Genomic DNA, 27,719 nt, shown 5'->3' on the forward strand with positions numbered 1-27,719 from the left:
GGGAACTGTAGACAGAGTCATTGGATGGGAGGCTGGTTTGCGTGATTGATTGGGCTACATTCATGACCTTTTGTAGTTCCTTGCGGTCTTGGGCAGAGCAGGAGCCATACCAAGCTATGATACAACCAGAAAGAATGCGAAACCAGGCGATTCTGTGGATGCGATCAGGACTGCAGGATGGTAGTCTGCCTACCTGGTGCTGGGGTACTGGATGTCTCCGAGCGGATAGGAGGCATATTAAAAGGGGAGGATAAAGAAACGGATGTCATTGTACACATTGGTGCAAATGACGTAGATAGGAAGAGCAGGGGGATCGTACGAGAGCAATTCAGGGAGTTGGGAAATAGGCTAAAAAGTAGGGTCTCCAGGGTGGCAATCTCTGGGCTGCTCCCAATGCCTAGTGCCAGTGAGGCTAGGAATAGGGAGATAGTACAATTGAACGCTTGGCTAAAGGACTGGTCCAGGAGGGAGGGCTTCATATGCCTGGATCACTGGGAAGTTTTCAAGAGAGGAGGGCACCTGTACAAGAAGGACGGGTCACAACTAAATTGGAAGGGGACGAATATCCTGGGGGAGTTTTGCTTGTGCAGTTCGGGTGGGTTTAAACTAATATGATGTGGAGATGCCGGCATTGGACTGGGGTAAACGCAGTAAGAAGTTTAACAACACCAGGTTAAAGTCCAACAGGTTTATTTGGTAGCAAAAGCTACCAAATAATACCAAATTTGCTACCAAATAAACCTGTTGGACTTTAACCTGGTGTTGTTAAACTTCTTACTGTGTTAAATTAATATGGCAGGGGGGTGGGGATCAAAAAATTATGTCTGCAAGTGTAGAGGCTGGGGACGAGCTTGGGGCCAGGACAAGGCTGGCAAAGAAGAAGAGCACTCTGGGGGAGGATGACCTCACTGGGCCTGGAGGTCTGGAGTGCTTCTACTTCAATGCAAGGAGCGTAGCAGGTAAGACAGACGAACTTAGGGCCTTAATGTTTACGAGGAATTTGGATGTGGTTGCGGTGACAGAGACTTGGTTGAAAGAGGGACAGGACTGGCAGCTGAATATTCCGGGGTACAAGTGTGTTAGGCGAGACAGAGGAGGGGTGAAAAGAAGTGGGGGAGTAGCAGTATTAGTTAGAGAGCATATTACAGCGGTGCAGAGGGAGGACAATTCAGAGGGGTCATGTAATGAGTCACTGTGGGTGGAGCTCAGAAACAGGAAGGGCGCAGTCACTATGTTGGGGGTATACTACAGGCCCCCCAACAGCCCAAGGGAAGTGGAAGAACGGATATGTCAGGAGATAATGGATAGGTGCAGGAAAAATAGGGTTGTTGCAGTGGGAGACTTCAATTTCCCTGGTATAGACTGGAAATCGTGTAGGGCTGGGAGTCTGAATGGGGAGGAATTTGTAAAATGCATACAGGAAGGTTCTTTGGAACGATATGTAGATAGCCCGACTAGAGAGGGGGCTATACTCGACCTAGTACTGGGGAATGAGCCCGGTCAGGTCTTCAAAGTTTCGGTAGGGGAACATGTGGCAAATAGTGACCACAATTCTGTTAGCTTTAGGATAGTGATGGAAAAGAATGAGTGGTGTCCCAAGGGTAAGGTGTTGGATTGGGGGAAGGCTAACTTTAGTGGGATTAGGCAGAAATTGGCAGCTGTTGATTGGGAGAGGCTGTTTGAGGGTAAATCCACATCTGGCATGTGGGAGTCTTTTAGGGAACAGTTATTAGGGCTGCAGGATAGGCATGTGCCTGTAAAAAAGAAGGATAGGATTCAAGAACCGTGGATAACCAGGGAAATTGAGGGTTTGGTCAAAAAGAAAAGAGAGGTCTACAAATATTTGGATAGACAGGGACTTATTAGGGAGAGTCAACATGGCTTTGTGCATAGTAGGTCATGTTTGACCAATCTATTAGAGTTTTTCGAGGAGGTTATCAGGAAAGTGGATGAAGGGAAGGCAGTGGATGTTGTCTACCTGGATTTCAGCAAGGCCTTTGACAAGGTCCCTCATGGGAGGTTAGTTAGGAAGGTTCAATCGCTAGGTATACATGGGGAGGTAGTAAATTGGATAAGACACTGGCTCAATGGAAGAAGCCAGAGAGTGGTTGTGGAGGATTGCTTCTCTGAGTGGAGGCCTGTGACTAGTGGTGTGCCGCAGGGATCGGTGTTGGGTCCATTGTTGTTTGTCATCTATATCAATGATCTGGATGATAATGTGGTAAATTGGATCAGCAAGTTTGCTGATGATACAAAGATTGGAGGTGTAGTGGACAGTGAGGAAGGTTTTCAAAGCTTGCAGAGGGATTTGGACCAACTAGAAAAATGGGCTGAAAAATGGCAAATGGAATTTAATGCAGACAAGTGTGAGATATTGCACTTTGGAAGGACAAACCAAAGAAGAACGTACAGGGTAAATGGTAGGACTCTGAAGAGTGCAGTTGAACAGAGGGATCTTGGAATACAGGTACAGAATTCCCTAAAAGTGACGTCACAGGTGGATAGGGTCGTAAAGAGTGCCTTGGGTACATTGGCCTTTATAAATCGGAGTATCGAGTATAAAAGTTGGAGTGTTATGGTAAGGTTATATAAGGCATTGGTGAGGCCGAATTTGGAGTATTGTGTACAGTTTTGGTCACCTAGTTACAGGAAGGATGTAAATAAGATTGAAAGAGTGCAGAGAAGGTTCACAAGGATGTTGCCGGGACTTGAGAAGCTGAGTTACAGAGAGAGATTGAATAGGTTGGGACTTTATTCCCTGGAGCGTAGAAGATTGAGGGGAGATTTGATAGAGGTGTATAAGATTTTGATGGGTATAGATAGAGTGAATGCAAGCAGGCTTTTTCCGCTGAGGCTAGGGGAGAAAAAAACCAGAGGGCATGGGTTAAGGGTGAAAGGAGAAAAGTTTAAAGGGAATATTAGGGGGGGCTTCTTCACGCAGAGAGTGGTGGGAGTGTGGAATGAGCTGCCGGATAAAGTGGTAAATGCGGGGTCACTTTTAACATTTAAGAAAAACTTGGACGGGTTCATGGATGAGAGGGGTGTGGAGGGATATGGTCCAAGTGCAGGTCAGTGGGACTAGTCATAAAATGGTTCGGCACAGACAAGAAGGGCCAAAAGGCCTGTTTCTGAACTGTAATTTTCTATGGTTCTATGGTTCTAGAGGCGTACGTTAGGTCCAGGCAGCTAAAAACGGAGGGAGCTCTGGAGGAATACAAAGTAGGAAAGAACTCAAACGAGGAATTAGAAGGGCAAGAAGGGGGCACGAAATGTCCTTGGCAGACAGGATTAAGGAGAATCCCAAGGCATTTTATTCATACAGTAGGAACAAAAGGGTTGTCATGGAAAAAATTGGGCCTCTCAGGGACAAAAGTGGGGAATTATGCTTAGAGCCCAAAGGAGTAGTGGAGATCCTAAATGAATACTTTGCGTCGGTATTCACAAAGGAGAGGGATGTGTTGACTGGGAGTGTCTCGAAGGGGAGTGTTGACCCGTTAGAGAAAATCTCCATTACAAGGGAGGAAGTGTTAGGTTTTTTAGGGAATATAAAGACTGACAAATCCCCAGGGCCTGATGGAATCTATCCAAGGCTGCTCAGGGAGACAAGAGATGAAATCGCTGGGCCTCTGACGCAAATCTTTGTCTCGTCACTGGACACCGGTGAGGTCCTAGAGGATTGGAGGAAAGCTAATGTGGTCCTGTTATTTAAGAAGGGTAGGAAGGATAACCCAGGAAATTATAGGCCGGTGAGTTTGACGTCTGTGGTAGGGAAGTTGTTGGAGAAGATTCTTAGAGATAGGATGTATGCGCATTTAGAAAGGAATAAACTCATTAACGATAGTCAGCATGGTTTTGTGCGAGGGAGGTCATGCCTCACTAACCTGGTGGAGTTTTTTGAAGAAGCGACTAGAATGGTTGACGAGGGAAGGGCCGTGGATGTCGTCTATATGGACTTTAGTAAAGCGTTTGACAAAGTCCCTCATGGTAGGTTGGTGCAAAAGGTTGGATCTCATGGGATAAAGGGGGAGGTGGCTAGATGGTTGGAGAACTGGCTTGGTCACAGAAGACAGAGGGTACTAGTGGAAGGGAGTTTTTCCGGCTGGATGCCTGTGACTAGTGGTGTTCCGCAGAGCTCTGTATTGGGACCTCTGCTGTTTGTGATTTATATAAACGATCTGGAAGAAGGTATACCTGGGGTGATCAGTAAGTTTGCGGACGACACGAAAATGGCTGGACTTGCAGATAGTGAGGAACATTGTCAGAGGCTACAGAAGGATATAGATAGGCTGGAAATTTGGGCAAAGAAATGGCAGATGGAGTTCAATCCAGATAAATGTGAGGGGAGGAGCTATACGATAAATGGCAGTATCATAAAGCGTGTAGATACACAGAGGGACCTGGGTGTGCAAGTCCACAGATCCTTGAAGGTGACATCACAGGTGGAGAAGGTGGTGAAGAAGGCATATGGCCTTTATAGGACGGGGCATAGAGTATAAAAGTTGGGGTCTGATGTTGCAGTTGTATAGAACGTTGGTTCAGACGCATTTGGAATCCTGCGCCCAGTTCTGGTCACCACACTACCAGAAGGACGTGGAGGCTTTAGAGAGAGTGCAGAGGAGGTTTACCAGGATGTTGCCTGGTGTGGAAGGGCTTAGTTATGAGGAGAGATTGGGTAAACTGGGGTTGTTCTCACTGGAAAGACGGAGGATGAGGGGTGACCTAATTGAGGTGAATAAAATTATGAAAGGCATAGATAGGGTGAACGGTGGGAAGCTTTTTCCCAGGTCGGTGGTGACGTTCACGAGGGGTCATAGGTTCAAGGTGAAGGGGGGGAGGTTTAACACGGATATCAGAAGGATGTATTTTACACAGGGTGGTGGGGGCCTGGAATTCGCTGCCAGGCAAAGTGGTGGAGGCGGACACACTGGGAACGTTTAAGACTTATCTAGATAGCCACATGAACGGAGTGGGAATGGAGGGATACAAAAGAACGGTCTAGTTTGGACCAGGGAGCGGCGTGGGCTTGGAGGGCTGAAGGGCCTGTTCCTGTGCTGTATTGTTCTTTGTTCTTTGTTCTAATGCTTTCTGTGGTGCATCTGTAAAAGTTGGTGAGAGTCGTAGCTGATATGCCAAATTCCCTTCGTCTTCTGAGAGAGTAGAGAGAGGCTTTTTTGCACTCTCTGAAATACCTTTGCATCTTTCCTGAAGTTTGGCATCCAGAACTGGATGAAATCCTTCAGCTGAGGTAGAACCAGTGTTCTATGCAAGTTCAGCATAGCTTCCTTGCTTTTGAACTCAATGACCGTATTAATAAAGCCTTAGGTGCTATATGCTTTTAGAATCATAGAATCTCTACAGTGCAGAAGGAGGCCATTTAGCCCAGCAAGTCTGCACTGACCACAATCCCACCCAGGCCCTATCCCCGTAATGCCACACATTTACTCTGCTAATCCCAGACTTTTGTAACTATGTTTGCAACCTGTCCTGCCACCTTCAATAATTGATGCGCACGAACACCATATTACTGCCATCTCCTAGTCAGATGAATATGGATTAAGCCCTATTACAAGGTTGAGCACAACCTGGTCTGCCACTTCAGTACAATACTGAGGCAATGCTGTGTTGTTAGGGGATGACATATCAAACAGAGTTCTGGTCTATATATTCTGGTGGTTGTAAAGGATCTACTGCATTTTGCAAAGAGGAAAGAATTCTGTAGGTAATGGCTGGCATTTCTACCTCAGCCAACACCATCAAAAGCAGATTTGTTTTTCTCTGAAACATTGCTGCTTGGAAATTCATTCCTGGATATTCCTATAGTGACTTCAGTAGTTCATGAAAGAAAGTACATCTGCACTGTAGGTTTCTATGATTCTGTGATTCTAATATGAAAGCAGAGTGTTTGCGAGCAGCTGCTTGTTATCAGCTATGTTGTGTGTGTTTATGTAGGTTCTACATTTATGTTAAGACAGGTAAAACCACAATATCTAATATTACTGTGATAATTGCTCGGTAGCTAAGGTGGTACTATGATATTGCAGTTAAATGAGTTCCAAATTTCAGTCCTTTAATCCTATGAATTTTATAGCATGTGGCACAAGTTACTGTTTGGACACTGCAACGCCACAAACAAATCCTCGTAACACTGGAAATGACGGTTTTGGAACGGATCTCAGTGATAATTAAGTCACCAGAACTCTGCAAAAATGTTTAGTTAACAAAGCAATCTGAGAGAGTGTTCATTTTCTTTTAACCTGTCAATGTGTCAATCTGAATAGGTGATTCGGAAAGGCGAAGTCAGCTGCTGCTGGACATGTACCCCGTGTAAGGAAAACGAGTTTGTCTTTGATGAGTATACCTGCCAGGCTTGCCCCCTCGGATCTTGGCCAACTCACGATCTCCGAGGTAGGACCACGAACTGTTTCTATCTTAACGACCTGAAACTGTCTTGGATATTGCAAATTTTGAGTAGCTTTGGTACAGTGATATAGTAATACAGATCTGCTCTTTATGAATTAACGCAACTGAATAATATACTTAAATTATTTCCACATATGAAATGTGACAGGTATGACCTGACCTGAGCTCCGTGGCTGATTATTTTGTCTGAGTTCATGATTAAGTTTAAAATGTTAATCTAGGAATGATGGATGATTTCAATCTGGAATGTCAGAAGGAAATCAATACGTGAATTGTTTGATTCAGTGATACAAATTAAATTCATGACTGAGCGTAAACCAAATATATCAATTGAAACAATTTCTTACTAAAAATAATTCAAACAGTCACATTTAATAAAAAATAAATACATTTCAGAGGAAAAAGAAAAGCCAAGATCCAGAATTGGAGCAAACACAGTCCAAGAGTGGAATAGTCCTGAGTTTGCAATGTTGTTGATGGAGGGCTGCCAACATTCACTGTCATAAAACCTCTCAAACTGACTACAACGTCAGAGTTCACTGCAAGCGCCAATTAACCCAGAGATCCTGAAAATATACGGTTTGCCGTTCACAGCTCCTACCGCAGGCTGTGCTGAGGAATCCATCATCCCATCCCCATCCCCTGCCAACGCCCAGAACCAGCAATCAGTGAATTCAGTTGACGCAACAAAAACCACCTCTTTCATTCTCATATCGCTGTTAGAAACCCCATGAAAGGTTACCTTTTTCTCTTCAATTGTAACTGCTCTTCAAAGAAAGTCTGAATAATTACTATTGTTGAACAACATAGCTATTGCTGGTAAAATACTTTGACATTTGAGAGTTGTTGTTAAGTATCTCCGGTATGATTCATTGCTAGATTTTTCAAACCATATTTCCTTAAACAATTTTTGAATTGCTGAAAAAAGAGACATGCTGTCGAAGCTGTCTGTTTTTCACTCATCAGGACAGATGTACAAGAATACGAATTGTAAAGGGCACAACAACTTATACTGCATGAGAAGAAAATGCTGATTGTTTAGAAGTGGATCTGAGTGCCAGAGGCATTGCCATGGAAACTGCATCAGGGAATAGTTAAGTGCCAAGTGTTTGTTTAAATTCAAACCAGACCAAGTTGATACTGATTGGCTAGGGCATTGCTGTGGGGAATGAACCAGGCAATGGCTGCCCCCAAGTTTTTGTTTTGTTGAAAAAGGTGCAGTGCATGGACATGCTCCTGTTGTCTGCAAAGGACAGTGCAAAGGTGCATGACACTTTTTTAATTAAACAAAAGCTCAGGGAAAGCCATTCCCTTCCCTGATTCATTCCCCATGGCAACGCCTTGACCAATCAGAGTCGACTTCCTTGGTTTGAATTTAAATCAGAGATTGGCATTTAATTGTTCCCTGATAGCAATGCCTCTACCAATCAGTGTCCACTCGCCAACCAGTCAACATTCTTTTCTCATGCAGTATGAATTGTTATTCTTGTGAAAATGTCCTGATGAGTGCAAGATCAAATGCTTTAACAACATGTCTCCTTTTCAGCAATGCTCAAGTTCTGTACTACCATGCAAATAATTTTTACAATTTGTTTTTCGTGATGGGCCAGAGTTTGGGGTGAGTGATAAAGCAAGGATATACTCGGTCAATTGTTAATTTTAAAAGTTAAAATCAGAGATTGATACATTTTTTTAGTCAAACATATTAAGGGATTTGGGACAAAGATATGGGATTGACTTTTATGGGGGAGGTCCTCCCGTTTGAAAAATTGATCTAAGCTGACCAGCTTCAAAAGAAAAAGGCTGACCAGCAATGATAATACACAGGGGGTGACCTTAATAAGGTGAGAGTGGGACTTCTGCCCCTCAGGGACAGGAATTCTACCCTTGAGAGCTGCTAACCAATCTGATCATGACAAGCAGAGTGGTCCCAGCAGTACTAAAAGCAAATGGCACCTGTTGCTGTGATTACAAAGAAGTTGCCAGGGAGAAATATCATGGATGCCTGACTAAGATGGGTTAAGGTTTTTGGACAGAAACCCATTATGGTCCCTCTGGAGGTGTGGAGATCCATTTCTGGAAGTTGGAGGGGAGGCACAATGGGGGGAGCACATCCTGAGGAGGGGTGGGGGGAGTTTGGGGGGCCTAGTCCTCCTGATGCATACGGGGCATGCTCCAAAGGAGGTGCGCCATTTCCTTCCTGCCTTCGATGATTCTATGATGAGAATGTGGAACTCATGACTACAAAGTGTGGCGAAAGTAGTTATGGTTGATGTGTACGTGAAGGAAGAAAGAACAGAGGGACTTTGGGGACAGGATAAGAACAGGTAAGAAGGGTGGAAAGAGGTTTGTATGGAATGCCAGCCAGGTGGCCTGTTTCTGTGTTGTAGATTCCATTTAATTTTGGGTTCTATAAATACGAGCATTGAATCCCATTCATAGAATCATCGAATCCTACAGTGCCGAAGGAGGCAATTCAGCCCATCAACTCTGCACTGACACTCTAACAGAGCATCTTATCCAGGCCCACCCTCGCCCCATGCTCTTACCCCGCTAATCCCCCTAACCTACACAGCTTGGGACACTAAGGGGACATTTAGCATGGCAATCCACTTAACCTGCACATCTTTGGACTGTGGGAGGAAACCGGAGCACCCAGAGGAAACCCACACAGACATGGGTTGTGTGCAAACTCCACACAGACAATCACCCAAGGCTGGAATCGAACCCGGCTCCCTGGTGATGTGAGGCAGTAATGCTAACCACTATACCACCGTGCAATTAAATATTAAAGTAATAATATTTAAAAGGAATAAAGCAGTGATGGCATATTTAGACAAAACACCAGTTAGCCAACAGAATACTCTGTGCAGTTTTGGTGCCTCACTAAAAAAAGGACATTAAAGCCATATTCACCTTACGTCATATACTCAACATGTTAGTGCCAGGCATGGAACCCCAGAGTTATGAGAAGAAACTCGAAATGTTCAGATTCCACTGAAGCACAGAAGATTTAAAAGGAAAGTTAAGAGAGGATTTTTAAAAAATTATGAAAGGCTTTGATAGAATGAAGAAAAAAAGACTATTTCCTTTGATCGGGGGCGTCAGTAAAAATGAGTCATCAATTTTAGATTATCTCCTTGTGATTGAAGAGAGAAACCATGAGAATCTATTTACACAGAACGCTGCTGGAGCATAGAATACATTGTTACAAAGAGCAACTGAATCAGAGATCATTGCATCTTGAAAGGAATATTGCATAAACATGTGTCGCAGAGAGCATTTTAGGGCTGTGGAGAGAAAGCAGTGCGATAGGATTAATTTCAGATTTTCACAGTAAAGAGCTAGCACAGACATGTTGAGCTAATAACCTCCATCTATGCTGTAAACATCTATTATTCTGCAGTATTACCTTTGAGAGATTTTTGGATAAGGTGTTCGGTTAAATATGATTGGAGAAAATAGTTTATCTTCAAATGCAATTGAAAAGAAATCTGAAGTTGAAGAGACATGTTTTGCACAATATCATTAAGAAATAGTAAAAGTGGAAAATAACCAAATAGAAAAGAGGAAAAACTCAAACACCATGAAAGACAAGACATATTGGGGATATTTTTAAGTTTAATCTAAAGCCATAGAATAGATGGTAGCAAATCAGCTACGGGTGGCAGAGTGGCACAGTGGTTAGCAGTGCTGCCTCACAATGCCAGAGATCCAGGTTCGATTCAGATCTTGGGTGACAGTGTGGCGGTTTCATGTTCTCCCCGTGTCTATGTGGGTTTCCTCCGGGTGCTCTGGTTTCCTCCCACACTCCTAAGATGTGCGGGTTAGGTTGATTGGCCAACCTTTATGTAAAATAGTATGTCCTGATTTTGATTCTAAAAAGTTGAGCTCTAATTTTAGGATAATGGTTGGTTAGGATTCTTCAAGCAGAGGCCAGAGTTAATTTGCATCTACCCTATCAAATGGCTTTAATGTTTTAAACACTGATTGGCTCACACAATGCCATCTAATCTTTTGCAACTTGTCCTTATACTTTAATCCTTGAAGCTTTGGTATCATTGAAGTGAACCTATGCTATACCCTTTCCATGGCAGATATATCTATGCTGAAGTTTGATACCCAAAACTGAACACAACACTCCAAATGGTGTCTGGCCAAGGTTCTGTACAATTGAAGCCTCATTTCCTTTGAATTAAAACCACATTGTGGTAAAGGACAACATTTCATTCGCCTTCATGGTGACTTTTTGTACCAACACACTAGCTTTTAATGATTTATGTATGTGGACACCGTCCTACAATTCCCAGCATAACGTCATTAAGATAATATTTCAACTTTTCTTTCCCAGAATCAAAATTAATTGCCTCACGTTTCCTCACATTGAATTCCATTTACTAAACTATTAGCTTACTCGCTTAGTTTGTCTATGTCCCTTTGTACTTCCTCCTCTCATCCACACAATCTACTGTGTCTCTTGACTTTGTTCCATTTGTAAGCTTGAATATATGACTGTCTATTCCTTGATCCAGTTCATTTGAAAAAGCTGAAGCCCCCAAAACGGATTATTGAACAATATGATTTATCGTATGCTGCTAAAAAACAAACCCTTTCATTCCTGATCTTTCTCCTATCTCCCAACTAACTACTGACCCATGTCACAAATGTATCTCAAATTTAGTGTGCCACACAATGCCCTTCAAAATTGGATCTCTTTGCATTTCATATCTGAAACATGGGCATAATTTGGTCCAATATTTACCCCAAAGTGTGTGTTATTAATGGGCCTCTGGCCACATTGTCCTAGTTAGATTTTTTTTAATTATTTCATGGGATGTAGGCATCACTGGCAAGGTCAACATTTGTTGCCATCCTGAACTACCCTTGCTAGGTTATTTCAAAGGGCATTTAAGAGTCAACCACATTGCTGTAGGTCTGGAGGCCAGACCAGGTAAGGATGGCATATTTCCTTCTTAAAGGACATTAGTGAACCAGGTGGGTTTTTATGACAATTGATGATTGTCTTGGTCATCGTTACTGAGACTAACTTTATATCCCAAATTTATTAACTAAATTCAAATTCCATCAGCTGCCGTGGTAGGATTTGAACCTCTGTCCACAGATTATTACAGTAAGAAGTTTAACAACACCAGGTTAAAGTCCAACAGGTTTATTTGGTAGCAAAAGCCGCAAGCTTTCGGAGCCTTAAGCCCCTTCTTCAGGTGAGTGGGAATTCTGTTCACAAACAGGGTATATAAAGACACAAACTCAAAGACGGCGCAGAGTCGCTGAGCAGAAACTGATAGCCAAGTTCCACACACATGAGGACTCATTGGTCCTCGTGTGTGTGGAACTTGGCTATCAGTTTCTGCTCAGCGACTCTGCGCCGTCTTTGAGTTTGTGTCTTTATGTACCCTGTTTGTGAACAGAATTCCCACTCACCTGAAGAAGGGGCTTAAGGCTCCGAAAGCTTGTGGCTTTTGCTACCAAATAAACCTGTTGGACTTTAACCTGGTGTTGTTAAACCTCTTACTGTGTTTACCCAGTCCAACGCCGGCATCTCCACATCACAGATTATTAGCCTGGGTCTCTGGATTACTGGTCCAGTAGCATCACCACTTGGCCAGCATCTCCCCCTTTGGACATATTAATGGATTTCAATGGTCATGATTTGTTTCTCTGATGTACTTTTTGATACAGTTAATATGCAGTCTTTTGCTCAGCCTTTCCTCGGTGTTACATTGCACAAAACTGCGAAAGGTTCTGCTGAGTGAGTGATTAATCAAATGGTCATTATACTTAAGAACCCAGTCACTCAGACCTTAAACAATGCATGAAGAAAGAAAACCTAAGCAGAAGAAGATTGCCACCAGTACAAATTGCAAGTACTAAAGGAACTAGACGTGATCATGGAAAGGCCAGAAATAACAGCTGCGATTCTCCCAAAAGCGCTGAATTGGCAGGGAAACTGTTCAAGATCCCAACTGTTTTGTCAATTCAACTTCTCACTTGAATCTCCCCTCTCTGTGCACTGCAGAGATCCCAATCGTGAATCTCATTAAAACCCTGGGGGGGCGGGGTGCTATTCGTGCCAGAGTCTGGCAGCTCTGGAGCTCTGTGCATGTGCAGTGGCTCCGATCTATCAGACTCCCCGTTTGCTGGCCAGCCCGGGACCCCTGCAGTGCTGCCCCTCCAGCCCCTCCCCATGTCCCAATCGCAGCCCCCACAACAATTCCCAGACCAACCCTGATCCCCTCCCTGCCCCAGAGCACCCCGATGTCCAGCCCACCCCCCCAGCAGTGGCGATCCCCCCACCCCCCTCACCCCGGCAGACACCACCTCCCTGCTGACCTCCCCCCCCCCCCCCCCCCGGGGTCAGAACCCTCCCCGGAGGCAGGCCCCTCCCCCGCAGAACTCCCCCCCCCCAGCCCACCCCAAACGCTGCCCTCCCTCCATCCCAGACCGATCACCATGCAGAGTGGCAGCGGGACCCTGCACCCCCACCGATCACCCCTAGGCCCTGCCCACAATAGGCCCCCGCCCTTTGGCACCACCCAATGCCTGGTGGGCAGTGCCAAGGTGCTGCCTGGACATGGGCATTTTACCCCTTGGGCAGTGCCAGGGGGCACAGGCCGGCACTGCCAGAGTGCCTATGCCCAGGGGCACCCTGGCATGGGCACCACCGCCCGACCCCCTGAGGGGCCCGACCCCTTGGGGGACCCGATTTCCCTCCCTCCCTTCATTCCAGCAGGGTCTCGCACTAGTTCCCTGAATGTGGGGAGCTTCTCTAAAGCTCACCGGAATGAAGTACTCCTGACGGGGTGGGAGATTGAATCGGGACTGCTAAGTTCCCGATAATGAAATGTAAAAGACATTTAAAACATGTTAAAAACAGATTTAAATTACTTAATTGTCTTCCCGCCGGTTTCCAGCATGGTCTGGCCTGCGACTGTTCTCCGGCTCTGGGAGATGCGCATGCATTCCCGGCACACGCACAAATCCTGGTACAAGACTAGCGACGCACATCTCCCACCCCGACCCGCCAGAAAAGTTGCGGATCGGGATGGGAGAATCGCAGCCAACATTCCCGAATAAGTCACTGAATGGGTCACAAAACAGAAAATCACAGTCGAAAGCTAGTCTAACATTGAGAATACTTGAAAATAAATTTAATCCAGTACTGTAATAAATGCAAATTAACTGGTGTTCTATTACCCTGGGCATACTAGTAATTGACTTGTTTCAGAGCAATAAATAGCACTTACAAAACCACTGATCAATCACTCTTCGGGACTCGGGCATTAGCTTAATGTTGATTGTCATTTCCAGTTAATATTTTATCTTTGGGCCTGAATTCTAAATGTGATTAGCTGCAAACCTTTGTTAAGGTTCTTAATTTTATTATTTCTGGAATATAGCTTTTAACACCCACATTCCAATGTCATCTTTTTTCTTGCTCCCATATAAAACAGGCTGAGGTTTGTTATCAGGATTGTTCTGTGGAAGGTGAGTTGTTGCATACTTCAGCTGAGAGATTGGACTGAAGTTCTACCTGGCTGACTCAGAGGGAGAGGTTCAATCAGAAAGTTGTGGAATTCAGGGTTTGACCAGGTCCTTCAGAGTTTTAGCTCCAGAGCATTGGTGTGATATCACAAATGAGCTCCCTACCCAGGGGCCAGCCTGGTTGGCAGACTTGGGGCCCGATTTTACCATCAAGTTGGTAAAGTTTACCGAGTTGGAAAACTTGGTAAAGTCGGGCATGAGGTAAATAGCGTGACCCGCGTGCGCCTCCATGTTGTTTTCCCCTTTACCGAGGCAAGAAAATGGCTGTGATCGGGACCACGCCCGAAAGGGGCACGACGATCATTTAAATGCAGTTGCATGCATTTAAATTGACTTAATGGGTTGCACGCCCAACCTTACCGGTATTTCCCCCTTTACCACTGCGTTCACCCATCCGGAATCGGCACGAAACAGACATGCTCCACAAAAGTCCGATTCGGGCGCTCCAGTTAGTGAGGAGGTAGGTGCCAAGCGTCCAACGGCTCTCTGCTTGAGATTGGTGGGGAGGGAGGGGGTGTTTGCTGCCACTCTGCCTGAGATCAGTGGGCGGGAATGGGGGGTCCGTTGCCTCTCTGCTTTGGGGGTGGGGGGGGGGGTGGTCTGCTGCCACTCTGCTGAAGATCAGTGAAGGGAAAGGGGGGGTTCTGCTGCCGCTCTGCCTGAGATCAGTGAGAGGGGGAAGGGGGGAGGGGCCTGTGATCGGGCTGTGTGGTGGAGGGGGTGGGGAATAAGGGGGTAAAATGTCTGTGGGGGTCAGGGGGAGGCATTATTTGGCCCGGGAGGCATGTGGCAGGGGAGCGGCATTCTATCATTTTTTTTTCTGCGCATGTGCAGTTGGAGGCCCCGATCGGAGCTGCAGGATTTAGGGCACGATAAGCCCCGCCCACAGGCTTGTCCAGCACGATTCGGAATCACTGATATTTTTGCAGGCGGAGTGTGTATGGGGACGCCTGAGAACGGGTCTAAAAGTCAGATCTGAAACATTTCTAGTTTCAAGTCCGCCCAGCACTTAGAATGAAAATGGGGTTCTTGGCCTCCCATCAGCAGGGAGCTGGTTGATGAGGGCCACAGGAGCTGCAATCAAGGGGGTGTGATATTGGGCCGGGATTGAGAGATATTTGGGGCAGTTCGTTCAGAAGGGGAAATGGAGGTGAAGCAAGGGTGTATGAGGTGATTCAATCATGGGGGGATGGGAGGTGTGTTGATTTGGGTCGAGATTGGTTGCTGATTTTGGGAAAGTGGTCAGCGCCTGTGGGTGATCGGGGCGGGGAGGTGCGGGGGGGGGGGAGAAATCAGGAGCTTGATGGACAATTAGAGATCAGGTGGTCAGGGAAAATTTGAGGCCAGTGAGGGGGCTTTCGGAGCTCATAGGCCTCATAATTGGATCAGCGACCTCAGGAGATAGGCTATAGATGGGATACCCGATTAGAGGCTTTTCAAGCAGCCATCTGGATCCAGGAGATAAATGTAAAGATACTTCCTCCTAAATCTGCCAAGTCCTTATCTCAATTAAACTCCTGTCAGGAAACACAGCCAGCAACAATTTAAGTTGAAATACTGATGAGGCTGACAGCCTTATTATCATACTTAAAGCTCCAACCCACCCCTGTGGTGGAGGTTGGACAGTCTAGTTGGATCAGAGTGCCTTTCCCAGTCTGCATTATTCTCATGTTTGGAGGTATTAATGGGCACACAAGTGTCCTTTGAGGTCCTTTTGACTACCCTTTTTATTCTCTTTGCTTCCCAGGCCAAGGGACAGCACTTTCCCCCCTCACCTTCCAAGAATATTATGAATCCGGCCCTGCTCGAATGTCCATCTGGTAGATTGGCATGTGAAGCATCACTAAACACAACTAACTTCATGTCTTCCGGTTCTCCTGGTGCTGGGAATTTAATTGCACATTCCTCTAATTTTAGCTGTTTTAAAGTTTTATTTGCCTGCAAGATCTCTTGTACTGAAGCATGCCTCAACATAATACTTAGCTCTCGGACGTTATAACTCCATCCAGTCTTGTCTGTGTGCATAGCCAATTTAGCTGTCCTATCATACGCCTCAACAATTCTGTTTCTTTTTCATTGACCGGTTCCTCGTTTGTCATCGACCTTTCTCGGGTTATGGGAATAGGATCAATGCTGTTTAGATATCCCTGTTGATTGATCGTTACCCCAGATTTGCTTTGTTGGATATCAAGACCGAGATATCGAAAAGCACCAGCTGCTTAACTCTCTACTTTAAATTCTGTCTTTAATTACTCTCCGATTGGCTGTCAATTAATTATTCTCTTTTCAAACTCTTCTGTGCCACCCTATAGGAAATTATCAACACGCATCACAACAATTCCAGCTAATTTTCCTGCTGACTTCCAATAGAACATTGCAGGATCTGTTTTTAATTGGACACAGCCAGTTTTCAGATCGTACAGAAAAATACCAAACTCTTGATGCATCGCTTAATCCGTATATGCATTTGTTCAGTTTCCACAACTGTCCCTATGTATTACCTGCTCCTTTGGGCGGCTTCAAAAAAAAACTTTTCTTTGAAATGTTTTGCCCTGCAGGAATGCTGCTTTGATATCTATCAAGTTACATTGCCAATTATTAGATGCTAAGACAGCAAAAAAAAATGTCAATGTCACTTCCCCTGCTGTGGGTGAATCAACCCTAATGTCTCTCCCCTCCAAGTGTTCCCCATACCCATGGGCTAGGAATCTGGCCTTTGCTTTATAAGTCCCATCTTGTAAAACTTTCTCTGTGAAAACCCACCGATGAGACAGAGGAGGCTGCCCTTCGTCTGGTACCTCAGTGTACCCCCCAAACTCTTTCCAACTGTCCAATTCTCTTTGTTTGGCCTCTCTTATTTCCATGAGCTCCATTTTATTGGTAGCTACCAACACTTCCTTATCACGGGGACTTCTACTCCTATTACTAGGATTATTGTTTGATTCCTAACCTTCCTTGTTCCTACTGCCATGTGTCTGTCCCTGTCAGAGCTGCTACTCTCAGATTGTTCTCTGTTAACACAACTTCAATCACTTTTTCCTGGGTTCACGTGTGCTCACTGACTCACCCTCAGAGCTTAAATCTCGCTTTTTTGGCCTCTATCTTTCCACCCCATTTTCCCAATCTATAGCTTTCACTTTTTGCCCTTGCTCTTGGACATTAAGCCAGTGTTTATACTTTCCTGAGGCTTTTCCTGCTCTTCCGATTATAGTCACAACCCTCCACTCACTTGACCCTTCAAGTATGTATGATATCACTGTGCCCACTTTGTGTAACTGAACTTTTGAAGTAACAGCTTCATCCCCTGCCTCACTGTTACTTAGCTGATCATCAGATTCCCTCTCATCTATAGCTGTCTGATCATCATAGTTGCTCAAGGTGTGTGTATGTGAGGTACAAAGTGCTTTCTGTATTTCTCCATCTTGTCCAGATGCTCCAAATTCATAATTAATTCCCACTACTCTCGAAGTGTGTTTGCACTGTCTGGTTACCACGTTGTGATATAACTACCTTACCTTCCATCCCTATCACTTTATTGGCCCTTTCCGCTCTTTTAGGCCCTCTCTTTTATTGTAGACCATATCATCTTTTCCGAAATGTACCCCGTCGGTCTTATGCGGTGCCTTAGGGCTCGTCTTATCCATTCTGAAATCTCAATTTTAATGAAGGCCTTTCTCCCTGCATGCATGGCATTCAGATGTGCAGAAAAAATGGAGCTAATGCTTGTCCCTTCTCATGCCGGAGGAGCATCTATTAATACTGATGGTAATTTTGGGTTCCTCCCATATACCAGTTGGTATGGACTATAGCCCCCCACCATTTGTAATGAATCTTTCATGTGCACCACACTACACTACGCTGCCCACACTAATGCAATCTGCACTTTATAGCCTGGTTGATCCGCCACAATTTTATGCAGCATATCATCTATTACTGCATGATTCCATTCACAGAGGCCATTGCTGAATGGGCTTTCTGCTGCAGTGTGCATCACCACAATATTTAAATTTTCGCACATTTCTTGAAATTCGTCATTTGCAAATTCACCCCCCTTGTCCGTCAAGAATTTAGATGGTGCCCCTAACCCTGTTCCAATCTAATAATTCAGAATTTTATCCACAATAGTCTTTTTATCTTTGCTGTAAATCACTGTAGATATGCTAAACCAGGTGGCCATGTCCACGAAATGTAATAAATACATGCCTTTGTCTTTGTCCCAAATCTTCAAATCCATCGCCACTACATCGTTGAAATCTCAGGCTAATGGTAGACTCATGACTGGACTGGAGGGTTCTCCTATATTTTGTGAAAATTTCACCCCGGCTAATATTTGCCCAATGAGATCATTATAGCCTTTATCCAGCACACCTGCATCCTGCAGCAGTGCTCTCAATCTCTGTGGTGCTGGATGAGCAAACTGCTTATGGAGTTGTAAAATAATCTTCTTTTTGTCCATCAAGCTGTTGTCTTTCAACGACACTAATGCGTCCCGAATCCTTTGGTTAGATAATTTCGGTTCACTTAAGGGAAAATAATAATGGCCTGACCTCATAAAATGTAGATCTACACATCCTCCAAATACCACAGCTTTGTCATGTTTCAAACTGATAGTCATCTGGGCTTTTTTATGGCAGACCTGCTTAATAACAAAGATATGTCATTTGAAACAACATCCGTACTTATGAACAAGCTGATTCCTGCAATTCTACAGGGAAGTACCACTCTTTTGGAAGACGTTAAAGTATTGTCATCTTCAAATTGAAAACAAGTGGAACAATCACATTCTTTAACTTTCCTTCAGTCTTCATGATCAAGTGACTCTAAATAGCAATTTAGCACATCTTTGCCACATACAGTGAATGTACATCCACGATCCAAAACTGAAAGAGTCAATCATCAGCACACTCATTATCGGGCTCAATTTTTCTGTGACCAAAACAATGCCTTCATGTTCCTTATCTTCATCACTTTTCTATGTATTCTGTGTCATGTGTAGTCTCAAAGACACAATTTCTTCTTTTTGGATAATTCATTACATGGTGATATGCGGAATCACATTGAAAACAGCGATTCACAATTCCTTTACTATTTCTTCGATTTAAACATCTTTTATTGCCTTCCCATGTGTGTCCTCTTTCACCTTTATCAAATCAGTTATATCCGGTTTCAACATCAGGTCTATTATTAGTGTAATTGTCTCTGTTTAGGGGCCTTTGTGTACCATTTCGTCTGGCACAGAGCTGAGCTACCGTTGTATCCTTTACTCTGGTGCTGTGGCATTCCGATCCAAATTCAAAAAAGTGGCGGGGAATGATTGTTTCCTGAAAAACTTCTTTAATGATGCTACCATTTCATCAAGGATAGGCTCTGTTCCCTTAAATTGTGCTCCAGTCATTACCAGAAGACTATCCATCTGAGACAAACACGCACAGTACAACAACTTAAAGGCCAATACTGTATCTGGAATCTCCAAATTAAATTTCATTAGCCTGTTATGGCCCCTATCAAAATCCATGATATATTCCTCCATGGAATAGTCTTCCTGACTTCTAATCCTGTTAAACATCACCCATCCATCATAATTCGCCCAAAACTCATCTTTTTGGTAAAATTTATCTCGATATCACAACAGAAGCTGTAACCCTTCTTCTGCAGTCCAGTCAGAAAATATCTTGCTCCTCATCTTGCTTCTTGCTGGAAGTGACAAAGCTAAAGCCATGCCTTGCATTTTCCTCAATATTGTAGTAACAAGGGTCACACTTCCACTTCTGCCTTCCATTGCCGGTACGGTTCGGCATCCGAAAAGACAGGGGGACAGTCAAACGACTTCAGTTTGCTTCTACCTTTTGCCATGGTTGAGTCCTGAATCTGTAGCACTTTTTCAAAACAAGCACCAAGCTACGATGGGTTTCCTCTGCTCTCAATGTTCATCCAGCAGGAAGAATACTTCAGTTGCAAACAATAAAAGAACTTACTTCAGACAGTAAATCAAAGAAAAAGGTTTAATAAAGAAACGTCATTACTCCAACACTTGGTGCCACACCCTGAACCATACAAGCACCCCACAATTCTCATCTGCTTCTTAATTATACTGGGTCAGCTGACCACCACACCATTTTGTCATTGGTTACATTGTCTACCGGGTCAGCTGACCCTCACAGCATGTTACCATTGGTTACATTATAACAGTGAGCTGGCAAATGAACCATCCCTTACCCCTGACCTGGCAGCAGCCCAACTATGCTTGAATGATTCACTGTGTGCTGATCCCAACTCTACGCTAGCCTCCAATGTACATGCAGTGCCAGAATCTCAGCTGGTGGCTGAGATTGTCAATTCAGGGCCTCTTTATCAGTGCTATCCTGTTCCTCTCTCACTTCCTTCTAGAGCTGTTGTGGCTGGACAGGCAGCAGTTCATGGCAGTCTGAAAGCAGAAACTCAGGAGGCGAAGGTTGATTTGAGGAAAGGTGAGCGAAATGGGAAGCAAGAGGTCCATAGTTGCATCAATTTCTCATCATGCCAGAGAGTGGCATGAGGATGTGCTGGGAGTCCAGAAGGGTCTGAGGCAGCTAACACCCTCAATGTTCTCAGTGAAGCCAGATGCAATGGGTTTTGTTGCACCCTGCCCCATGGTGCAGAGAACCAACTCTTCCATAGAGGTCAGGAGATGGAGGCATCCTTATTCCCAGCTGGTTCTGCTCCACCCTGCTCCCTTCAGTTGTGTATTACCTTGACATACAAGGGAGAGGACAGGATGTCAGAGATTGTGTAGCCCTGTGTTTGGTTGATGTGTGGGTCATAGCTAAATAGCTGGAGGTCTATTGAGCTGATGAGAGGTGAGTATGAGACTAGCAGTATTGGTGGAGGGTGAGGTGGAATATTTAGATGCTAGGTTCGAGTCCCGAGTGCAAAGGACCGCTGCTGGGTGAGTGATGGGGGTGCGGTTAATTGAGTGGTTGGTGGTGTGGTGGTTGCAAGATGTCAGGTGAAGTTATATTCAATGACATTGATCACCCACATTGAGGCCATTAGACTGCTTCTAGCACGGCTGTCAGAACCTCAGGTCCAGACTCCAGGGCTTGATCTTCCTGGTCTCTGCTCCCATTCCCTTCTGACAGTGGTCCTTGAGAGTCTCCTCCATCCCATCCCCCACATGAATTGTGGTGTCTCTGCTCCTGGAGAATGTTGGCTGTACCAAATGATCAGCAAACAATACTGCCAACTCCCACTGCTGTCCACAGCACAGGGTTCTCAGAATGTGGGTATTATTGGCCGAGCACGGCATTAATTACACAGATTTTACAGCACTAAAACCGACCTTTCATTCTAACAGGTGTATGCAGGTACACAGCCACCTCATTTAACCCTCCCAGCATTGCTTTTTATTCATTTTCCCTCATGTACCTATCTACGTTTCATTTGATCTCAAGAAAATTCTGTAAGACATTAGCTTAACGACAACTTATATTTATATAATGCCTTTAATGTAATGAAACGTCTGTCCCAAGGCACTTCACAGGAGCGTTATAAAGCAAAGTATGACACTGATCCACGTAAAGGGATATTGAGTCACGTGGCCAAAAGCTTGATCAAAGAAGTAGGCTTTAAAGAATGTCTTGAAGGAGGGGAATGTGATGGAGAGGTAGGGAAGTGTCGGGAGGAATTTCAAGAGCTTGAGGCCCACGCAAATGAAGATATGGCCACTGATTGTGGAGAAATTGGGTATGCACCAGAGGCCAAAATCAAAAGAGTGCAGAAACCTTGGAGGGTTGTGGGGCTGGAGGAGTTCAGAGATTTGGAGGGGTAAGACCATGGAGGGAACTCAAAACTTTGCTTGACCAGAAACCCAATGTAGGTCAGTGAGCACATTGTGATAGGGAAACGAGACTTGCTACAAGTTAGGACACGGGCAGAAAATGTTTTAGATGTGTTCAAGTTTACAGAGGGTAGCATGTGGGAGACTGACCAGGAGTGCACTGGTGGAGTGTGGGTGGGGTATGACGTGATCAAACATGAGTTCTCCTCTTGATGCCTGAGGGATAATCTGCCCTGGCAAGGTGAGGGAGCAGAATTGAGACCTGCCTGAGACACTAAGGGAATTATTTAAGTATAGCTCTTCTCATTGAGAAAGCACACTCTGATGCACACTCTGCCTTAACCATGTGTATGCTGCCTTTGTGATGCAACGCCATCCTTGCGCTCCCTCCCATGACAATGTCCCCTTGTGCTCAATGAACTGACAGCATGACCTCCACCATTACCACCATGTGCCAAGGTGATTTCAGCATTGCTCTGGCAATTCACCATCACCAACAGACAGCTGTTCAGGCAACCTGGCATTCTCCATGGCCACTTGTTTTACAGGTCGAAAGCCTGTCAGCCAGGCTGACCCACCCCCAGGCTGAGCAATCTCCATAGCGTTTGTCACCATTTTTGACAGCAGCAACAACGACATGACTTCATGTTAACCTGATATATTGTTCATGGAGAGATATTGCTCTTCACTCTGTCTGTGCATTCATGCTCATTCCCTGTGATCTGTGTGTACCTACATGAGCTGCTTACACATACAGTTCTCAGTGCTGAAGCAGAGGGATGTGCCATGTCTTTCACATTAGCTGCAGCATGCAGATATGATCCTTCTCTTGGATCTCTGTGTGGTTGAGCCAAGCTACTTACCTTGCCCGGATGCAGCAGGTCATTGAACCTTCTCCTGCACTGAATTCATGAGCGCTGATGGTCTCCTGTTGCACTTACTGCAGCCGTTATTTCATTCCAGGCCGCCTTCGTTCCCCCTTCGAAAGCTGCCAGCCAATTTGACACTGGCAGCTGGGTAGTCCCAGCAGTGCCAGAAGGCAGTGGTGGCTGCTGCTGGTACTGCGTCTACAGCCAGCCGGGTAAAGGAATGGTCTCCATTACTGGAACTCTTCCACCAAAATTTGAAGGGCCTGATCAGGCAAGTGTGGGGCAGCTGGACCCATCCTCTCCACCGCATCTTCTCTGTGTGACATTTTATGAATAAAAATATGAGGCAAAAAGAGCTCTGAGCCACACACATTACAATGCTCTCAATCACTCTAGCTTTATTTATTAGTGTCACAAGTAGGCTTACGCTAACACTGCAGTGAAGTTACTCTGAAAATCCCCTAGTCGCCACACTCCGGCGCCTGTTCGGATACACTGAGGGAGAATTTAGCGTGGCCAATGCATAAACCAGCACTTCTTTCAGACTGCGGGAGGAAACCAGAGCACCCGGAGGAAACCCACATAGACACGGGGAGAACTCCACACAGACAGTGACCCAAGGCAGGAATTGAACCCAGGTCCCTGGCACTGCGAGGCACCAGTACTAACCACTGTGCCACCATGTCGTCTGCACTAACCATTTTCACCATATCATCAGTGAATACAGTTAAGGTGTGGTGAAGAAACTGGCTCTTCACAAACGCTTGGTGCTGTGTTGTTACAACTATGATTCCAAGGTAGCATACTGTATTCCGTGACCACTGACAGCCCTACTGGTTTCCTACCTCTTAGTCACACTGTGCAGTGACAGTGACTGACAGTGTGCAGCTATGAGGGCCCTGGTCAAGGATGAACAGTGTAGGTACATGCTGATAGATAGGTGGCAACAGGGCAAGTGGAGGAGATAATGAGCATGGTGCAGTTCATCATTCGTCCAACCATGGAGCTTTGGCTAATTACATGTCTGCAGTATATCAGTACCAGGTAGTGCCATCTCCATGGCTGTGTCTTGAGAATCAACCCCATGCTTTCAGTGGTTCAGTCGGGTACACTTTGATTAGGCAGAGACAATGCTCCCACAGGAAACATTCATTCTGGGCCATCCTTTCCAGGGAACATTCATTATGGGCCATCCTTTCCAGGGAACATTCATTATGGGCCATCCTTTCCAGGGAACATTCATTATGGGCCATCCTTTCCAGGGAACATTAATTATGGGCCATTCTTTCCAGGCTAACAGTTGAACAACATTTAGAACTTGGACACTCTCCTTGACAAGCCAATGACATCTCTTCAAGACACATGGACTTCCCCATTGATAAAGGCACTATTAAGAGGTTGGTTAAGGCCTGCGTTTATCTACGCCCAGGTCGCCCAGCCCATGCTGGGCCTGCCTCTGACTGCTCACTTTTCTGTGGTCCCCTTCCCTCCTGCCTTTTATCCCAAGTTGTGGGAGAGTATTGGGTTGGCCACTTTGCTTCCACCTTCTCCTGCCTATCATGGCAGAGGCGGAAAGAACCCTTAAGTGCCCTTTAGCTGGAAACTTAAGGGCCTCAATAGGCCTAAGGGCAGGCAGGCCAAAGTCTCGGAAAACTGACACAGGCCTTCTAACCAGCCCACCTCAGCACGCACCCACCTCCTTGGCTGCCTCCAAACTGCTTCGATCATGCCTCCACCGAAAATTGCATTACCCACCTCGGTATTGAAAGCCCAGTCCTAAAATGTCCAAAGTTACTGCGCTATAGTAAATGACTTGCATATTTGATATTTTATTATCACACTTATTTCTTTTATAAGGTCTCAGTTTATCAAAAAGGCCTGGGCTTGAATCTGGTACTTTTTTTCACAGCTGTGAACCTGTTCAAGTCAGAGCCTATAGTGCCAGCTAGTTGTATTCAAAGAATTATATTGAATTTACAGCACAGAAACATAGTTTTCACCATATGCGCCGCAGGAATCTTCCGACACACCTTTATGCCTAACGCTATCAGTATTTATTTATTTTTTATTTTATGTATTTATTAGTGCCACATGTAGTCTTATATTAACACTGCAATGAAGTTACTGTGAAAATCCCCTCGTTGCCACACTTCGGTACCTGTTCGTGTACACTGAGGAAGAATTTAGCATGGTTAATGCACCTAACCAGCATGTATTTTGGACTGAGGGAGGAAACTGGAGCGCCTGGAGGAAACCCATGCAGATATGGGGAGAATGTGCAGTCTCCGCACAGACAGTGACCCAGCAGTGCTAATCACTGTGCCACCCTTTTTCCTTCATGTTTTTTTCTAATTTTCTCTGAAGTGAAGCTATGCTCTTCAGTTTTGTTTCTTAAGCAGAGAGGTGCAAGTGAATGTCTGCAGAACTGCATTTCTTGTGTTTTTGAAAATGATTTGACTATAAATAGCAGTGAATTCTAATTAAACATTTTGACAAAAGCTAATCAATTTTTATTTCAGAAATGTGAGAAACAAGAGGGAATCTTTTGGATTAACATCATTATTGTTTCGAGAGAGATTCAAAACATTCTAATTAGTGTTAGATGTGAAACAGACATCACATCCAAAAAACCACTTAAAAACAATTGAATTCAGTGCTTGCAGAGATCTGTCAGAAGCTTATCCAGCTCCAGATAAAGCTTGTAGACTATCTTGGTGAATTACAAGACAATGACAATTAAATAACAACACAAATGTACATAAAATAAAGACATGAATAAAATCAAGACCACATGTTTGTTACTCTTACAGAATAACGGGCAGAGACACAGAACTCGATCATTAGCATACTGGTAAAAATCCCAAATACATGTAACACAATCAGAATTCCACTTGCTCAGTCACTGTAACCCTGATATCTGGTCCTATTGTTGACATAGTAGTACAAAATTCAAAGATAAAAAAAGATTAATATATTTTCCAATTAAGAACATAAGAATTGGAACAGGCTATGTGGCCACTCAAACCTTCTCCGCTATACAATAAGATGATCTGATTATGGCCTTAACTCCACTTTTCTGTCTGCCTCCCATAACCCTTGACTCCCTTGTAGATTAAAAATCTATCGAATTTGGGGGGAATCTCCTGTCCTGCCCACCATGGGAGTCATCGCGGGCAGGGGGGCACAGACTATACAAAGGTCTGTTAACCTCGGGCAGGATTTTCCGGGTTTGAGGCGAGCATGGCCAGAAAATCCCACACCGGCGTTGAATATTTTCAATGTACCAGCCTCCACTCTTTTCTAGGGTAGAAAACTCCACCCTCTGAGAGAGGAAGTTCCTCCCCATCTTTATCTTAAATGGGAGACAGTTGCCTCAGTTCCCCCCATTGTCTTGTGACATTATCCACTTGTAGGAATTGTTGTAATGTTCTGAGTTGTGTTGATCTGCAGGCAAACTGAGCTTGTTGACTAATTTTCACCGGTTCAGTAGAGAAGCTATTGACTATAGTCTGATTTGATCCCACAAATCTTTTTACTGTTTTCAAATATTTAGCACTATAACACTTGCATATGTGCAAAGGAAGAGTTAATATTGAAGAGGAAAGTCATATGGTATCACCTTACAGAAAATAAATGGATTTTGATGTTTTAAGGTCATAGTTTTCTGTTATATAGAAATGCACAATTACAGAACAAATGTTGTTTGACATGTAAATTCACTGGCAATCATTAGTCAGTTGCTTTTGAATGAATAAATTTAACCCAGTATTTGATACGGAGAGGAGAGGGTGGTTGGGAATTGAAACATCATCAAGTTCTTAATAAATACCTGAGTTAATCATATGTCTTATAATTGTGATTAGGTGGTGTTTTTTTTTCTCCTTATCCTATGCAGATAGAACTGCATTTTCAGAAGAGTGCCCCAAATAGGATCAACTGATCTTGTCCACGAATCCATTAGTTTTTGCACCATCATTAATGCTGCTCAGAATGAAGCCTGCAGAGTTGGACCATTATTTTGAATTGGTCAATAATTTCTGGTTATTGTTATTTGAAAAAAGTGGAAGTAACAATATAGGGACGGCACGGTGGCACAGTGGTTAGCACTGCTGTCTCCACAGTGCCTGAGACCCAAGTTCGATTTCCAGCTTAGGTCACTCTCAGTGCAGAGTCTACACCTTCTCCCCGTGTCTGAGTGGGTTTCCTCCTGGTTTCCTCCTGCAGTACGAAAGACGTGCTGATTTGGTGTATGGGCCACGCTAAATTCTCCCTCAGTGCACCCAAGCAGGCACCGGAGTGTGGCGACTAGGGGATTTTCACAATAATTTCATTGCAGTGTTAATGTAAGCCTACTTGTGACACTAATGAATAATAAATAAACTTTAAACAGAAATATAAGGTTGTCTAAAGTATATATTGCTCAATGTAATTCCTGTCTTATGCCATAAATAAGATTACCTCTACTTGGGCAGATAGGTTACGCTTGCTGCTTGGTCAACTCAGCCACAAAGAGAACATGGGTTGGTCATGGGCCTTGAATTACCTTGACTGATCTTGCCAATACTTGTGTTTCTTCTGTTTGAGAAAGCCTTCCTCGTGATCAGTCTAATCCACAGATACGCACTCTCGTCAACACAAAAATAGGTGTTATTTGCATAATCTGTTAATATATTGTCCCAGTAGAATACATTGATGCTCTTAAAATTTTCCTATTAAAATGGATGATTTTTGAGATATTAAAACTGTCAGTCTTCCAATGAAGCTGATTTATTTATGGAAATTCGATTGAAGTAGCGCACTTCATGAAAAAAATAATCTTCATAGCATCACAGATACCATTCCAGTTTAATAAAATTGGGACTTATTGCGTTCCAGACTGCATTAATTTTTTAATTAACTTAATTTGAATATTAAAATTAGATCAATTTGCATTCCAATTAATGCGTACTTCAGTTTAGTTTATTAAATACATGCTCTACATTTTTACAGCTTTTGCCTTGCAGGCATAGATAATTTTGTGGAGAATCTAATTTGTTTAAGCAATCTATATA

The 27,719-nt window shown here is 44.3% G+C and overlaps 1 protein-coding gene across 1 annotated transcript in view; it reads left to right on the forward strand.

Annotated features, from left to right (window-relative positions):
- Positions 1-27,719, forward strand: part of grm5b (glutamate receptor, metabotropic 5b) — a 598,451-nt gene that overhangs the window by 480,798 nt on the left and 89,934 nt on the right. Inside the window, exon 6 of the mRNA XM_078222796.1 lies at positions 6,279-6,405. Within this exon, the coding sequence (XP_078078922.1) occupies positions 6,279-6,405 (127 nt within the window). The remainder of the gene's footprint in view (positions 1-6,278; positions 6,406-27,719) is intronic.

This window comes from Mustelus asterias, chromosome 10, assembly GCF_964213995.1.
Source record: "Mustelus asterias chromosome 10, sMusAst1.hap1.1, whole genome shotgun sequence".
NCBI classification, from domain to species: domain Eukaryota; kingdom Metazoa; phylum Chordata; class Chondrichthyes; order Carcharhiniformes; family Triakidae; genus Mustelus; species Mustelus asterias.